Source organism: Orbicella franksi, chromosome 4 (assembly GCF_964199315.1).
Source record: "Orbicella franksi chromosome 4, jaOrbFran1.1, whole genome shotgun sequence".
Taxonomy (NCBI): domain Eukaryota; kingdom Metazoa; phylum Cnidaria; class Anthozoa; order Scleractinia; family Merulinidae; genus Orbicella; species Orbicella franksi.
In genome coordinates, this window is record NC_138148.1 from 29367384 (window position 1) to 29385958 (window position 18575).

An 18575-nucleotide genomic window follows, 5' to 3' on the forward strand; every position below is an offset into this window, starting at 1 on the left:
AATGGTCTGTATCGTTACTAAATCGGTTAGTTAGTTCTCTGTGCTCGAAATCGCGCTTGATTAGGTCCATATCTCCAATGTAGGGTCATTTTGCCATAAAAGTACCGTCCAAGTTACACACCGTGTAGCCTATTAATCGTTTTCCAGCCTTCCGTACGATCAGTATATATGCCGATTATGTTACACTTCCATGTTACGGACGTTATTGAGAATGTTAGCAATAGTTTCTTCATTTATGTTATTTTATCTTTATACTTCGGTATGTTAGTTACGTTAACTTCTATTTTCGTTATTGTATTTCAGTTCGAACCGGCATACGGTTTACATCATACGACTTACGGCTAAGCTTACAGCACGTGGTTTAATTCTACCTTCGTCTTGGCACGTGATTCATTTCATTTAAGTTTGTATGGAACATTGATCTCTGTCAATTAAACTCTGTTTACATCGTAGTCAGAAGTTCTTGTCGAGTTCGTTTTAACACTACGCACTGCTCTACGCATGTGATTACTTGGATTTTTGGCCTGCTATATTCTGTCCTTGTAATTCACACGGTTAGGTTTGCTTGCGGTTAGTGTCACTCCATTCTGCTTGCGGTTAGCGTCATTCCATTTTGCTTGCGGTTAGCGTCACTCCATTTTGCTTGCGGTTAGTGTCACTCCATTTTGCTTGCGGTTAGCTTTCAGTTGTATGTTAGGGTAACTCTATATTAATTTATATTACTGTTCATTATATGTAGTTTAAATTTTGGGCATTTCGGCAGCTAGCAGCACGGTGGTACAGTGGTAAGAAAGGGCACAGTGGCCCGAGTTCGACCACCAGTGAGTGCAAAATTGTGTAGTTCTTTTTCGTCATAAAACTAGACGCTTGCTGCGTGTACCCAGGCAGTCCTTATACTGAGAAGCACTAGCTATATTGCAATTGAGCTAAATGTTCTGCATTTGAAGTCGTAAGAAATTCAATCGAATCGATGTGCTCAAGCTATTCTGCCTTTGATTGCATTTCTTAGAATCGATTCAGTAATAGCTTGATACTAGTTTGCAGGTCTTTAGGGCGTGAAATGAGTCAAGTTCTTTTTATCAACCTATAAACGTTTCAGTCTATTTTCCTTAGTCTTTGTCGTCGCCGTCGTCGTCGTCGTCGTCGTCGTCGTTGTTGCTGTTGTTGTTGTTTTTGCATTTCCCAAGCAGGCGGGACATTTTGAATTTCAGAGTTATGGCGGTGCGTGACATGGAGCTACATGTACGAACACGTTTGTCGAAAAACATATACTTATCTCGTAATTTTTGGCCCATTCAGAAGTTAAAGTATAAGGAAAAGTGCTTATGTAAATGCCTGTTTGCTCAATACAGATAATCAGTCGCCTAGATAGCCAAAGTAAGTTCCAGATGTTTACACTATTTTCCAGCCGCAATGTGTGTGTAACGCGGACGTACATCAACATGGCGGCTCCATACTGGGCTCTGTTAATTTGTGCAAAATATTTCGACGAATATCTGAGCTTTGGGAAAACGTACAGACTTAAAAATTGGAGAAGTGTCATCTTTATTAATCTCCTATAACATCACAATTTCTTGACTTTATCCACTAGATGGTTTTCGAATAACTTTTTTATTGCATCAGGATCGCGTGACAGTGCAAACCAAGAATTGTTTTGCTGGGGTCAACAAACATTAATTTCTTTCGGCTTAAATGTACAATAATTCGCTACATGGGTTTCATTCTTGTAAAGACACATAACTCTGTTACAAGAAAATAACGAGAGAATATCGTTTAGTTCGAGATTTCAACTTTATTATACTTTACGAAGTTTCTCAGAACGTTTTACTTAGGTGTATTCGAACAGATACATTCATAAACAAATCCTCTAACCTTTCTACTCTTGTTGCCCAGACGTTCTTGAGTTCGTGCTGGGATTCTACTTGGTTCACGATCACGTCTAAAAATACGATGACGCTTCTGAAGATGCTTTTTGTCAAGTTGAAGAGTTGATAGCCCCCGTTGATAGCTCCTTTAGTATAACATGATTCTTGATATATTCACTCAAAATGTTCGCTCGTAAATTGATCTCTCATAACGCTTGAAGACCAACCAGTTCCGAAAACGCTTAACGTCTTTTAGTGTTGGTCTACCGCGAACGGTATGTTCGTTTGTATGTGATTTCATCGCCCTAGAAATCATGGGACCGTGCTAACTTTTCACGACGACAACTTCTGTAAATTCCATGTGCTGTACGCATGCACAGGTGACGCATGCGCTTTAGAGACCAGACGGCGATTTGTGACTGAGCGAGGAAAAGAAAAAAAAAAAAAAACGGAGCCAAAATTTAAACCCAGGCCTCACTGCCTGGGAAATAGTTACAAGACTTAAAATTTTAAGTCATATTTAGTTGACATAGTGTTTCTTCGTTTAGGAACCCGAGAGGAAGTCACCCTCAATCCACGCCCGTAAGGTAGAAACACCCGTACAGCTATCAGCAAATGTGCCAAAACATTATCCTCGAATAATTTTGCATGATTTTGAGTAGTTTCCGAAAGGGTTTGATTGGAAATACGATTGTTACGTGCCTTCAAAGCAGCTATCGAGCAAATAAAATGCACATTTACAAATTGATGTTTATTTCATACAATCCGGAACTCAACGTATTGTTTGTTTTGTTATAAATATTTGTTTCAGCTACAGGCACGATCGATTCTAAAACGCTCTGCTAACAAAAAGCTATCTGAACCACGTAAATTCTTCATACGCCGACAGATCGGGAAGGGTTGCTTTACATATATGAACAAGAGTAACTTCTGTGTCGTCTGTTCACCATGGTTAAGCTTAACTGGATAATATTTCTATACTGTCTCAAAGGGATGTCATTGGTTTTATGAGAAGCTTTTATGAAGCTAGAGTTACTGACGTCGCCGTCCTATACGAAAATTGCACAACTTAAAGCATTTTGTCTTTGGCGACACGGCACGCGAAAGTTTCCGCGTTCACGGCTGTTCCCGTCTTGGCCTTCCCGTCCTTGCATCATATAAAGGTCCCTAATGTTGCTTGTGATGCCGAAGACATTAATGCCATGCACTCCAATTTTAAATCAATATTTCGCACTGTAGAACAGAATCTGTAATCAGGTCGGTTACATTACTGGGCGACTCAAATGGCACAGAAATCACGAATTCACTGTTCGCGGGGGGTAATTCATTCAGCCCTTTCGAGATATTTCAAGGGATGAACTAGGGATTGTCAAGCTTGATCATGAAGAAGAGCTTTTTTTCACTCGATTTTTTTTTTAAACAAAATTTGAACAAGAAAAGTGTTGGTCTTCTGGCAGGAATTATAAATGTAAACCAGACTTTTTTTCCGAGTTCAGTTTGATAGTAAGAACTACTTCTTGTCAGAAAAGAAGCTGTTGTTTTCTGGAGACATTAAATTAAACCCAGGTCCTGCAGAGGTTCCTAATCCACTTACCTATGGCCGTGGATTCGTGTGCTCATCGAGTACCTATTTTTTCTCTTGGCGTGATCCACTATTTCTTGAAACGGCGGCATTCCAAATGAATCAAAATAGTTTATAACGTTATCCTTAACATATTTTGTAACCCAGTGAGATCCACTCATATATGAAGGTTCAAGATTGTAAATAAATAATGCTTGCTTATGATTATGAGGTACTGTTTGATCTCTCAACAAAACATCATTGATCGGTATTCTGAGATACTTACACCATTCTATTAAATCATGGTTACTCATCGGAATATTTTCATAAAATTTTAGTTTCATAACATTTGTCCGATTATTGGAATTGAGTTGAATGGGCTGTTTTTGCCTAATAGTAGTCCCTTTCCTGATTTTTTTTTCTTCCTCTTCCAACGGTCGTTTCCCAAGTACCAATAAAAGGAGGCGGCTGTCCTATTTGAGGAGCTGAACCACCCCTTGATTTTGGTAATCCCAATCTTGTTGCTCCTTTTCCTGTAATAGCTTTCAATAATGGTTTACCAATCATATCAACAGCTAGTGGAATACCAACAGTCTCCATGTTGTTAAATAACTGGCACTACCAGCAGCATTCAGTTTGTAAGTATCAAATAAGTAAGGATTTTCTGTTACAACATCAGTTTTTGCTCTTTGGAGATATACAAATATATGTTGAACGTTATCCACACTTGCCGATATCTGATAAAAACCACTTGCTTGTGAAGGAGCCGACTTTTGATATATTGATCTAAGTTAAAGCCATTTTGTTTCTTTCAAAAATGAACTGACAAAATTATCATACAGACTGTCTTTTGGAATCAATTTTGGAACCCATAATAGAAATCTATCAATGATGACTCTACCATCATCGACGGCAGCTAATTTTTGAATGAGCTCATCATCATTCTGAAGTGTTATATTAAATTCTAGCTGCATTGGTATAAGCATCTTACCTTCTAACACTTCGAAGAAACTATATCTATTGAGAGGAATAATAACATTTACATCGGCATTTCCCGTTGTTAAAGTTCGTCTTGCTTCAAATTAGCATTAGCAATCAGATGGTTAGTATCCAAATACCAAAGGCTGTTTTTAGCAACTGATCTGCTGAAGTCATCAGAATATTATAACAGATTCTTGACAAAAGTAACCTTGTGAAGATTATCTGTATCGTATATAGTTTTACCAGCGGATTTGATCATCAGATGATTTATAAAAGAATGTGCGCCATTGATTACTGTAACTCGATCTGCTCCATAAGCTGTTCAATCAGCGAGTTTTTGTAATTAAAACTGAATTTCAAAATACTCATTATACCAATCGTAAAACGCTGATCTGTCATTGATCGTGAATTTGTAACCATTTTTTCGTGATGTTGAACAACAACTGGTTATGTTATCAAGTTGGTATCTTACCAACTCGTTTCTTTGTAACATTTCACTTGATCTAAAAGCCATTATAATATTAGTTTACATAAAATTAACGTTTTAATCCTTGTCCTGATATTAAACGATTCCATATCATATCTGTACTTTCTGGAAGAGTTGCTTTTTAGCGGGTGTTTTTGTCTCATATTAGCAAGTCTCCTCATTATCAGATCACCAGAATTTTCTGCTGCTTTTTTACCCAAACGCTCACCAGCGTGTTCTACTCCAGATTTTATTGCTTTTTTCATGATTGGTTTGGCAATAGATGATACTTTGAATATATTATCAACAATTAAACCGTTTCCTTTGTGTTAAGGTTTATACACAAATTTACCCATTTTAGGATGGTAAAACCTTTTGAATTCATATGGTTTCATATAAATACATTACAAAATTCTTTTCAATAACAAACTAAAAGCTGTATCTGCGCCATTAAGATATATCTGTCGTCTTTTGCCATCAGTTATATATGTTCTTGTTCTAGAAATAGTGTTCTTATTTACGGGATTAAATGTGACTCTCCGTGGTTCCATAGTGAAACTGTATGACGGCTTCAAGACAGACGTGCTAAAACTGTATATAATATCTGTATCTACACCATCAACAAGACTGTTATTGACCAAATCACAACGAATGTTTAAAATATCTGTGTCTTGGCTTAAACTGGGTAATCTTGCTCCTAAATTTTCCGCATCTTTTAGGATGACTTTGTCAAAGCCAATAAGCTCATGAAAATTTGATCCAGTCGAGTCAAATTGGTAACCTGTTTTCAATTTTATCAAAACTTTTAAAGTGCTGTTTTGAAATTCTAACGTTATTGGATATTCATCTTTACTATCTTTATCATCATCATCTTTTTTTATAACGGTTTCATTTTTCAAAAACGCGTTCATGTTGATATAATTATAAACACCAGCTGGAAATGTAAGTTCTTTCCAAGTTGAACCACCATCTGAGCTGTATTTTATTTTCTGATTATTATAACCAGGATTGATTTGAAACCAGGTGAATGACATGTTTATTATTTTGTTCAAAGCAATCACGTACTCATGATTACTATCGAAAATAATTGGTCTAATAAAATTGGTTACAAAATTGGCTGGTGTATTGTTTGCGCTACTTTTATTCAAATAACTTGATTATACAATTTCTCGTTCCATATACAGTTAGTTAGATTATATTTTGAAATAATTTTTGTACATTTTATCATATTATGCTTTATTTATAGTTGACAATCTTAATAACGTATCTAACAAAGCAACTCCCGTGTTTCTCACCTTTATTGATGTATTACCAGCCATAATCTCTCCTATTATGATCTCTAATTTTTTGAGAAGCTGTTTTGGATCATTGAAAAACATAACGTTTCCACGATTCTGTTTTCGAATTCCAGATCCTTTCATCGTTTTGACTTTTGGTTTTGTAATAATTTATACATTGACTCGACACAGCATTTGCATTGTGTATTCTTTTCCGATTCTCTTGCCTTTCAGCTTCAGATATTACACCACTTTTGAAATGTTTTGTGACTTGGGCTTGATAACCTTTCAATTGTTTGCGTCTGAATTCCGCATCTTTGATTATTTTATCAAGATAGCTCTTGGTTTTTTGAGGTGTCATTTCAGGTTGATCCAATATCTTTTCCACATTCTCATAATTTGTTACACCAATATCATCTAGCGTCTCGTTAACTATGTCTTCTTCCTCCATCTCATAATCAGGTATATCATCATCATCATATTCTGGAGGTAAATATAGAGGATCAACACAAATCTCTTTTTTACCTTCCAAAACATCCTTCAAAGATTCTTCATACGTTGGTGGTTTTGGTACTATTTGTTTTTCTTGCTCCGGAGGTACATAATCCCCAAAGTCTATTAAACCCTCAACATCCATATCTTCATACGGATTTACTTCAGGCGCATAATCAAGACCACCGTTTGCTGCTTCCTTCTTCTTTGTCTTTCGTCTCATTGGTGGTGTTTTCAAATTACTTGTAATAACGTCATCTAAGTTGGTTGTTATTGGTTCAAATACTTTTTTGAAAGATGCCTGGCTTGTCTGTTTACCAATATCACTTTGTGTCATTGTATTATGAACATAAATGACTTTATTACCTAATTCAGATTTCTTTTTAGCAAGTTCTTTCCACTTTAGTAAACTCATTATACTATTATATTATATAACAAAAAGATATGTAACACATCGTGTACTACATCATGTAGTACTAAAATTATTTACTGATATAATTTGAAAATACCAAATGATGATATTAAAGAGGATATTGGTAATTATAAACAACTATACCAATTTATGCCTGACCGTTGTTTCAGAAAGTTAATATGCGGGCCTAGTGGATCAGGAAAAATAAATAGTTTGCCTCATATGATAATGAATTTATTGTATTTCGATAAATGATATCTATATGCGAAAAATCTCCAACAATCAAAATATGAATATCTGATGAAGACTTTCAAACCAATAAGTAAAGGAGTTGGTTATGATACATTAGAAGATAGTAATGATGAAATACAGCCAGTTTCAGAAATGAATGGTGGTAATCAAAAGCCAGTTATATTTGATGACCTTGTTTGTGAAAAGAACCAAGCGCCATTGATAGATTATTTCATAAGAGGAAGACATAAAAATTGTTCAGTAATATATTTAAGTCAGAGTTACTATAAAACTCCGAAGGATATCAGACTGAATTGCTCTCATTTTTGTATTTATGAATTCCCAAGTGCTAACGTCGTGAAAACAACGATAAAAAAAACTGTATGAAAAAGCTACTAATGATCCATATAGCTTTCTGTATATAGATAAACCACGAAAATTTACCGCTAAGAATTTCAATGAGAGATTGTAATTTCTAATCTAATATTATTATATATGTCTTATTCAAACGGAATATTAGGTTGGTCAGGTGAAGTTTCCTCATCTGAAACAGTGTAAAAGGCGAAAAAGGAGATCCTGGAATAGGTTTTAAACTAACTTCTGATGGTAATTATGATTTACAAAATAAGAAAGTATTCAATCTGGACACACAGTTTCAGAATAGGAAAAGGAGCACGTACAAAACTGGTATGCATCTCGACTGGGTTTCAACATGTATCTACTTCCTGAGGGTGAATTCACTTTGGTGATTGAATTCTTCCCACCAACTATGGATCAGGTGACAGTGTCAGTTGTTTCTACTTCATTGAATATCGGTCAACAATCAACCGAGCTGTTTTCGAAATACAGTAGATCCATCATTCACTTGCATAAATATGATGTAACTCCACCTGAATACATCTATGTTGACTTGAAATGTCAGGGTATTGCTACAGTCCAGCTCAGGGGCGTGTCCATTTGGTTATTTATGGAATTGAGGGAAAACAGATTGATATGAGCTCAGATTTTTATGATGAGCTGTATTATTTAGAAAATGGGAAAATAACATTCAAAGCTGCTGTTGATTTTTTGAAATCTACTAACTTTAATGGAAACATCGATTGGAAAAATCATCAGATAAAAAATGTTCAAGATGGAGTCGAAAATAATGATACTGTAAATATCAAACAACTGAATGAATTTGAAGATGATCTTTTAAAATTTTTAAGAAGAGAAATGCAAACCAAAGTCGATCCTTTGAATAATAAAATTAACGAACTGACTACAAAAATAAACGCTGTTGAAAGACAAATAGTTAAAGTAGCATTACATGAACAGTTACTCAGAAGAATATTCCAATTTTACACCGATTTATTAGACCCTGAAGAGTTCGTAAGGAGTGGTCCTAATGTGACTGCTTTCAATGATTTGAATGTAGTTACCTCAATTGGTTCACCAAGTAGCAAACCATTTTCTGATTTTAATTTACGGTTTCGATAATTCCTATGGTGAAATGGATGTCGATCTTTATTTGACTAAAGATTTTACAATTTACGCTGTGGTAAAAATAGATTTCAACGTCTCGAGTAATCGTTATTTAGAATTTCGTATTGGGTCAAAAATAAATTTTGCGATTACATATCACTTTCAAAAACTCGACCATATATTGTTATGTTGCAAACAGTAATCGGTTTCACGAACAATTATCTACAATTAAGTGGTGATAACAGTAAATCTATAAACAAGCAGATAATGTTATGGAGTACTAAAAAGGGTAATAAATTAAGCTCGACTATTTGTGGAATTGATCCAGTAGAAGATATAGATTCAGATTTTAGCCATGATACAGAAAACATTCATTTTATGTCAATAAGGTCTGCTTATCTTTTGAGAATGGGTTTCACAACGAACTCTTATGCAAAAGGTGGAGATGCTTTTAAAGCTACGGTTTCAACAGAAAAAAAGTTTCAATCATGTTAATCAAACATATTAATCCAAATTTAACCGAAACTGAGATATCAGAATTGAAAGCTTTGTACAAATAATCATAAAAAAATACCGCCTATTCAAAATGACTTACAAATATTTTTAAAAAATGGACCTGACATGTAAAATCGGATCTGTTGGATTGATAGCAACAGGGACAATAGTGGGAGGTCCAACATTAAACCCCATTGTTCTTGGGACAACATCAGGCGCTGGTCTTATTTTGAGCGCATTCACAGAAGCTAAAAATTACAAAAGAAAGATTGAGATGTGTAAATTTGCATACACGACATATAAAAAGATATTGACTGAGGTCATTTCTGAGGTCATTTCTGAGAGGATTAGAATTCGATGATGAACGATTTTTAGACTACAACAAAGTTGTCGATGAAATTATAATAGATATGTGTCCATTATACGACAAATTCGAGTAAACTTTACTTATTTTCCTTACTATTTCAAAATCTGATTGGTTGACTTTGATGACTCATTTCCAAGGGAAAGTCCCGCTGTCTTTCTGAGAAATGTGACGTTATTGTCCTGTGATTATGCAAATACTTTCAATTTGTACGCGGTCCGCGTGAGTCATTTGATGTTTTTAAAACCTTGTAAACAGTACTTTACATTGAGTGTGATGTGTAGTACTGATGAGGTGAAAATTATTTTTTGAAAAACATATAGTTTGAAGAGTTTGAGGACGGTTTTTTGAGAATGCATTTTGACGATAGAAGTGGGGTGACTTTTGTACGTGACAGCACATGTAGTTCGCCGCTCTGTTAGGTTAACGGAAAACGGCAGAACCTTAACGGTTTCAGCCTCTAAGGGTAAAGTTATTTTCCTACTTTGAGAAGGAAACAAATGACAAAATCTACTAAACCGTGACTGCCCAATAGTTCAGAATTTTAAAGTGGTCCAGTTTATCCCGTACCTGAACTTGAACATTTTTAGCTCTCCGTCTCCAGCTGGAAAATCTGCCATGTTTTGTTTCAGGTATTCGTGAAGTTTTGAGCTATCAGAGGTGTACTCCTCCATTACCTTTTTCCAATATTCCTGAAGTTTAAGGGCTTCTGCGTCGTGATCCTCCATGGTGCTTGACTTCAACCACAAAATGAATATGCAATGTTAGTATATACCACAGAAGTGAATAGTGCTTCTCGCGCGCTCTGATTGGTTAACATTCAATGCTCGTTCGGTTAAAAACAAGAGCGCTGCAATTTTGGACTATATATGTGATTGCAAAGCTGATCTTTTTGCGGTCACCGAGACTTGGCTGAGTGCGGACGATGCAGCTGTACGGGCGGAGTTGTGCCCGACGGGTACAAGTTTATAGATCACCCCCGTCTTGGGCGTCGTGGCGGCGGAACGGGTCTAGTATATCGAGATTCATTGGGTGTTAAGAAAATTGACGCGGGTGAAAAGGAATCATTCGAATTCTCTGAGTGGACTGTTACGTCATCATCTTCGCACAATCTCCGCGTTGTTATCATCTACCGTCCGCCATACTCTGATGAACATAAAGTGTCAACCAATGTTTTCTTCACCGAGTTTTCGACTTATCTTGAATCCATTCTTCTGTCTAAGGAACAGCTACTGATTACCGGTGACTTTAACATCCATATTGATGCTGTTGATGATCCTGACTCTCTCAAACTGTTGGATCTCTTGGAGTCTGTTGGTCTACGGCAACACGTCTCCCAGCCAACTCATGTTCATGGACACACACTAGATCTTATTATCACCCGATGGTCTGACCAAATCATCCAGAATTCACCACAAACTGATCGTTTCATATCAGACCATGCATCACTTCTTTCCAAGCTACTTCAAGATAAACCAGCTGTGACAACTAACGTATCAAGAAAACCGGCTCAACATTGATAACAATAGGCATTGTTATAAGACCTAAAATTGGTCTTATATGGTCATTTTGAACAATGGCGGTATAAGCTTCTAAATGCCCGCGGGAGTTTTTGAAATTTCCGATTACCATACGAGCGCGAAATTAAAACGATCGGAAAGACTGAATGGAAGACAAATTCTCCCGAGGGGAGATGGTATTGGTATAATCCTGTCGGCGCAAATAGTTGCGGTGGGGTGGCTGGTAGGGTGACGGTTGTACACATGTATTTAAAAGTGAAAGTAAAAGCTGCCGACAAGTAAGGCATCTTTTTGCTTTAAAATTGCTCTAACCTGATAAACTCACCACGCGTGGGAGTGAAAGTGAAGTTCGCATTTGGCTAGATTGCGAACAGGCTCTCTTTCGCTCTAAAACCCATAAGATCAGTGTAGGATGAACGCGAAAATAGCGAGCGCGATAATCGAGCGGCAAAGCTGCTCGCTTCGCGCTCCCGCTGTTTCCGCGTTCGACCCACGGATTGAAAAGCAGGAGGAAAGATTGCTTTCAGTCGAGCATTCGGCCACAGATTAATAGCTCTTAACAGCGCTTTGAAGCTCGCGCATCTTTCCTCGCCGACCGATTGATGTCCACAGCGATTTCCAGCGGAAAGAAATGAGGGAGCAAATAATTAAAATTACAGACGCGATGTTTTGGGTAGCGTTTCTCCGCTCTTTAATAATTTCCGCTTTACTCTCAACGTATTTTTTTGTGAATCACGACTCCACCGTTCTAGATTTGTTTACTAAAATTGAGTTCATTCAAATGCCGCGCTTCATTCATCAGGTTAAGTGTTCTTTTATTAGCGTGCATGAAAAGCATTATCCCCGCCCTCTCCCACTATCTCCTCCCACTGGCTAACGCTTTTGCTTGAGGATTATTCATTGCGATGTTTGCTCTGCTAAAAAGTTAAAACTCTCCGATACCTTATTTCATTTCCAGACTGATAGTTGTTCTACAGAAAAGATCACACCTTCGTTTGCTGCGAGCTTGATTAAAAACAACGGCGCTCTTTCACAACTAAAAAGTCACACCTCGTTTATAAAGTGCCGCGCGCTCGACTGAAAACAGTTGAGTCAAAATCTGGACGCTCCGCGAACACTCAAAAAATTGAAAACGAATAACTTCCATGACGATTGCCAGGTTTCAGAGAAAGATTTATACGCGCAAAAACAGAATTTCAGTCACGCATTCTTCACTCTAACCACCGCGCGGTCGGCTTAACAAAAAGCAGAAAAGTTGTAACGCCGCACGAATGACAGACAAAGAATGTTTTTAGCAGTTTACCTATTAAAACGAGTCGGAATTAGAATAAAAAGGGATTTAAACCGGGGGTTGTATTTAGAGAGACGTGGTCCGAATGCGACACATGTGGATAATTAGTTTTTGAATTGTGATCACCTCGATGCGCACAGCGGCGGTCAATTTGCCTTGGGGTACACCGGTGAGAATTGACTTTACGAGAGAAAAAATTACGCTGCCCACCCCCAAGTGCAGCTTAATTGTTCTGCCGAAAGTTTTCCGAACAAAGGCGACGATTTTGGTTTGGCTTCGGACGAAGTCCCTCAGGGTTACCAAGAACAAAAGGCTATTCAGTTTTGCTTAACGTGTGATGTTGAGCCGGAACAATAGACCATTTCTTGATACGTAAGAAGGTCACTTACAGGAGGCTCAAATCAGTGGACCTGGATTCACTCAAAGCTGACTTAGCTGCCTCTGGATTGTGCCAAGAACAATCCGATGAGTTAACTAATGTCACCCCGGATGGAGTTGATGCGCTCTTACGTAACTGTAATAAAACTCTGTCCAGAATGACCAATTGTCATGCGCCATTAAAAACAAAGACCAGCTAGGCCGAGGGTACCTTGGTACAACGCTGACATAGATGCCGCTAAACGAATACGTCGGAAAGCTGAGCGAAGATGGAGAAAAACTAAATCGCTGTCAGACCTGATTATCTTTAAGTCTAAGAAAAATCACGTGACTCATCTCATGAATCAAGCTAGACGGGCGTTTTATACCAACTTTATCGATGAGAACAGTGCCGATCAAGGAAGGCTATTTAAAGCTACCAAGAAACTCCTTTCCCGAAAGGATGAATTATCTTTTCCTGACTATCATGACAAAACGGCCCTAGCCAATGACATCAACGGCTTTTTCGTTCGTAAGATCACCAGAATTCGTTCAGACATCGATGCCACTGTTCTGGATGATGGAGTACCCACTCCACCTGAAGTAGAAGTCGTTCCAACATGTTCATCTTTAAGCGCCTTCCACCCTCTTACTGAGAATGATGTATGGGCTTTAATCCAGATGTCAGATAAGAAGTCTTGTCTAACGGACCCCATGCCAACATCACTGGTCGTCGGTTGTCTTGATGTGCTCCTCCCCGTCATCACGCGCATAGTTAACTCATCGCTGTTCTCAGGCTACTTTCCTGGTGAATGGAAGGAAGCTCTTGTCAACCCCCTCCTAAAGGAGGCTGGCCTTGATTCGGTGTTTAAAAGCCTTCGACCTGTGAGTAATCTTCAATTCCTATCAAAATTGACAGAACGCGCTGTATTTGACCGGACGTACAACCACATGATGGATCTTGGCCTGTATCCTCCACTCCAGTCTGCATATCGTAAATGCCATAGTACCGAGACTGCGCTCCTAAAAGTCCAGAATGATATACTAATGAATATGAACCGCCAGCACGTGACACTTCTAGTTCTTCTAGATCTCAGTGCGGCTTTCGACACAGTGGACCACAAAATCTTACTTCATCGTCTACAGTCGAGTTTTGGTATCACAGGAACGGCTCTGAAGTGGTTTAAATCTTACCTTTCTGACCGATCGCAAAGCGTCTTTTTAGACGGCTGTCTCTCTGAGAGTTCCAAGCTGCCACATGGGGTTCCTCAAGGTCCATGTCTGGGACCCCTGCTATTTACGATCTATTCTAGCAAGCTATTTGAGGTGATAAAGGATCATCTACCTGTTGCACATGCGAATGCAGATGACACGCAAATCTACTTGTCCTTCAAGCCCGACACCACATCAAGTCAATCTGATGCAATTGAAGCAATGGAACTCTGCACAAAGGCAATCAGAGCGTGGATGATTACTGACAAGTTAAAGCTAAATGACGACAAAGCCGAATTCTTAATAATTGGTACACGACAACAGCTTAGCAAGGTGGACATCGAGAAGTTATCGGTGGGTGATGTGAGTGTTGCCCCTGCTGCTGTTGCAAGAAACCTCGGAACCTGGTTTGATTCCAACCTTAGTCTAGTGACACACATTACGAAGACATGTAAAGCTGCTTTTTATCATCTGCATAACATTAGACGTATTAGGAAGTTTCTTACGGTTGAGTCTACCAAGGTGCTAGTGCATGCCTTCATAATGGGACGCATTGATTACTGCAACAGTCTTCTCCATGGTTTACCGACCACTCATATTAATAAGCTACAATGTGTGCAAAACGCAGCTGCTAGGCTAATTTGCTCGACTCCGCGTTTTAGTCGCATTATTCCTGTACTATATTCTTAACATTGGTTACCTGTCAGATTCAGAATTGTTTATAAGATTTTAATAATTACTTTTAAGGCCATACATGGCCAGGCACCGGACTATATTTGTAATCTTATTCGTGTTAAAAATCCCTCCCGGTATGGTCTACGCTCTAATTCTCAAGTTTTATTAGTACCACCATCCACGAAAACGAAGAAAACACTTGGTGACAGGGCATTTACTGCTGCTGCACCATCACTTTGGAACAAATTGCCGTGTGCAATGATAGAGGAGGACAATTTTAACCATTTTAAGTCCAAACTGAAGACATTTTTATTAAGAAAAGCGTTTGAATAGCTCTTGATGTTTTATATACATTTTTAATAGATCCCTCGTTTTTAATATTTTAATTTTTAGCTCGTTACCTTAGCCTAATGTACATAATTATTGTGAATAATTAGTTTTTAATTAATCACACTATTCATAGCATATCGTTTTATTTATATTACTCCTATGGCTTGTTAGGCGCACTTGATCATATTTACATGTTAACTTGCGCCTTAGAAATATTAAATATTATTATTATTATTATTATTATTATTATTATTATTATTATTATTATTATTAACTCCAAGGTGTTAAGCAAATACTATTCACCTCCGAGCAGCCGGCGCGAGAGCTTTTAAAATTTCCGACCGCTTGTCACACATAAAATAACGTTTTGGTCCGCTAATTATTCAGCTGGTGTGGTATATACTAAAACAATTATTCGCCTCAGTGTCGGTGAAAGTGATGGATATTTACCTCCACCTCGGTGCATAATTGTTAAATATAATCCAAGACAAACTGCTTTACCTGCTTCGCCCCCAGAGGAAGTACCAGGTGTTCCAATACCTCCTGTAGTTGGCCCCGGGGAGCGGGAGGGTGGACCAGGAGGTGGTGATGGGATGCTTGGCCCAGGACCTTCACCAGGAGCTGCCGTAGACAAAGAAACGCAATGACACGTTTTTAAACATCACAAAAAAATGAAAAAAAAATCATTGCAGCGAATTGCTCTCGATTTAGGTCACTCTATATCTCTTGCTGAAAAACACAATCAGTTTTGTTTTGCTTATGATAATGTTAATAAGTTTTTGATTTATTTGATTTTGACCATAACCCTAAGCGGGTATAGGGCCAGGCACTCTCCTTCGCCATGTCACACGGTCACGAGCAGCCACTGTTGCCTCGCTCCATGAGCCAAAACCCAATGCTGTTCTTTCTTTTTCTGCGGTTCTCCGCCAAGTCTCTTTCAGTCTGCCACGACTTCTTCTTCCCTCTGGGGCCCACATTAATGTTTTCTTGGGATGTTTATTCAGATCCATTCTGAGAACGTGGCCGATGAACTTCCAGCGCCGCCGGAAGATTTGCTCTCTGATGGTACTGATGTTAGCCCGCTTTCGAATCTCCTCATTTGATATTTTCATAAGCCAATAGATCTTCATAAGCGTTCTCAGACTTTTATGTAGAAATACGTCTAGCTTGGTCACATCTCTTTTAGTCATACGCCATGTTTCACAACCGTATAACTGACTAGCTATAACGTTGGACTTAGAGATCTTCAGCTTAGTTTTTAATTTCAGTTCACTGCTCTTCAATATGTTTCTAAGATTGCTGAATGCTACTCTGGCTTTTCCAAGTCTGCTTTTGATGTCTTCATCTGAACCCCCCTCCTGGGACACTGTTCATCCTAGGTAAACAAATTTCGTCACCGTTTCCAGTCCTTTTCCATCGACCTGGACCTTTCTGCCTGCGGTGTTCTTCCAGCACATCATCATGGTCTTTGCTGTGGTTATCTTGAGGCCCGTCATTTTTGCAAAACGTCCCAGGTTGCTGACTTTAGTCTGGATATGACTTCTACTGCTAGAGATCAGCGCTAGGTCGTCGGCAAAGTCAAGATCTTCTAGGAAGTTGTTTAACTTCTAGCTGATGCCTGTGATTTCATGTTTGCTGGTCTTTCTCATAACCCAGTCCACCACAAGCAGGAAAAGAAACCCAGACATACAACAACCCTGTTTAACACCGGTTTTGATCTCGAACCAATCGCACACACCTGACCCATCAATTACAGCGCATTCACTCCCACTATGCATCACTTTCACCATCGTCACAATCTTCTCAGGAATGCTGTAGCTCCTCATAATCCTCCACAGTACAGAACGATCTACGGAATCAAATGCTTTCTCGAAGTCGACAAAGCAGACATAAAGGTTAGTGTTTCATTCAATACACTGTTCAATGATATTGCGCAGTATAAATATTTGTTCCGTTGTACCGCGGCCCTTCCTGAAACCTGCATGTTCATGACGCAATTTATTATCAATTCATCCCGTATTCGTGTAATTATGATTCTGCCCAGAACTTTTCCTGCAACCACCATAAGCGTTATGCCTCTCCAATTGTTGCATTAATTAAGGTGGAGATTGTCGTCCATCTCATTATTTTTTTTCTGTCGAGTGGTCTCCCCCGTTTAGTGATTCTCCACACTCACGTTGTCGGTATCAGAATCCCAAACTATGCTTACTGCGTCTTTTTTTTAAGATGATAGTATCTACACACGTGTATTTCAATCACAAAGTATAGAGAATTAAAAAGGCCGTAGCCTGGAGATTCTCGCCCATGTCAAACTTCTTTTCTCCAGCGTGTTCTCGCGCGTTTAGCGATGCGGCACACTCCCGTTCTTGGAGTGGGAATTCCAAACTATGCTTACTTGGCTTTTTAAAAATGCTAGTTTTAGCCATCCACCAAATCTACACACGTGTATTTCAGTTATATAAGTCTATCGATTTGGACAGTGCTTGGGTTAAAGATTTTCGCTAATGTCAATTAACTTTTGTCTCGTAAGTTCTCGCGCGTTTAGCGATGCAGCCCACTCGTGTTTTTGGGATCCCAAACTATCCTTACTGGGCTTTTTAAAGATGCTAGTCTTTGCTCTCCCCCAGATCTACACACGTTTATTTCACTTGTGAAAGCCAATTTGGACAGTGCTTAAGTTGCAGATTCACGTGCATGTATATTTCTATTCTCTCGCGTGGTTTTGCTCGTTTAGCGATACGGCACCCTCGCGTTTAAGGTGTCGGGACCCCAAACTATCTTAACTGGCCTTTTTAAGGATGCTAAATTTGGCCTTCCCTCAAATTTACACGTGTATTTTACTTCAGAAGCTCTATCGATTTTGACAGTACTTAGGTTGGAGATTCTCGCTCATGTCAATTTTCTTTTCTCCCGCGAGTTTTCGCACGTTTAGCGATGCGGCACACTCGCCTTTTTAATTGAAGATCCCAAACTATGCTTACTTGACTTTTTAAAGACGCTAGTTTTGGCCCTCCCTTGTGTGCACACACGTGTGTTTCACTTGTGGAATTCTATCTATTTGGATAGTGCGTTTACGCGTTTAGCGATGCAGCACACTCGCGTTTTTGGTGTCGCGATCCTATACTATGCTTACTTGGCTTTTTAAAGATGCTAGTTTTCGCCCTCCTCCAAATCTCTACACGCGTATTTCACTTGTGAAAGTCTATCGATTTGGGCAGTGCTTGGGTAGAGAGATTCTCGCCCATGTCAATTTACTTGTCTGAGGTCAGATATCTCTCAATTTGCGCTTCTTATCAATTACTGCTATCTCTTAGCACGATATCACATATGGCTCGCTGAAACAAAAGATGATCATCCAAATCTTACGCATTTCATATACACACTAAAATCACAACATGAGATAGAAACAAAAAATGGAGACACAAAGAAATGGAAACCTCTTACAGGATATATGAGGATTTAATTAACATTTTAGATTATATTTTCTTAAGAGTTATCTATCTCCTACCCATTAATCTATTTCTAGTCTCCTGTCAGATGCATAACTCATTTTACTTTTAATGTACCACATGCCTTTAGTCT

At 38.5% G+C, this 18575-nt stretch overlaps 1 protein-coding gene across 1 annotated transcript in view; it reads right to left on the bottom strand.

Annotated features, from left to right (window-relative positions):
- LOC145485179 (acyl-CoA dehydrogenase family member 11-like) overlaps nt 1–10338 on the bottom strand; it is a 33317-nt gene extending 22979 nt beyond the window's left edge. Inside the window, exon 1 of the mRNA XM_081463879.1 lies at nt 10179–10338. Coding sequence (XP_081320005.1) covers nt 10179–10336 — 158 coding nt within the window. The 5' untranslated portion in view covers nt 10337–10338. The remainder of the gene's footprint in view (nt 1–10178) is intronic.
- Nucleotides 10339–18575: the final 8237 nt, after the last annotated feature.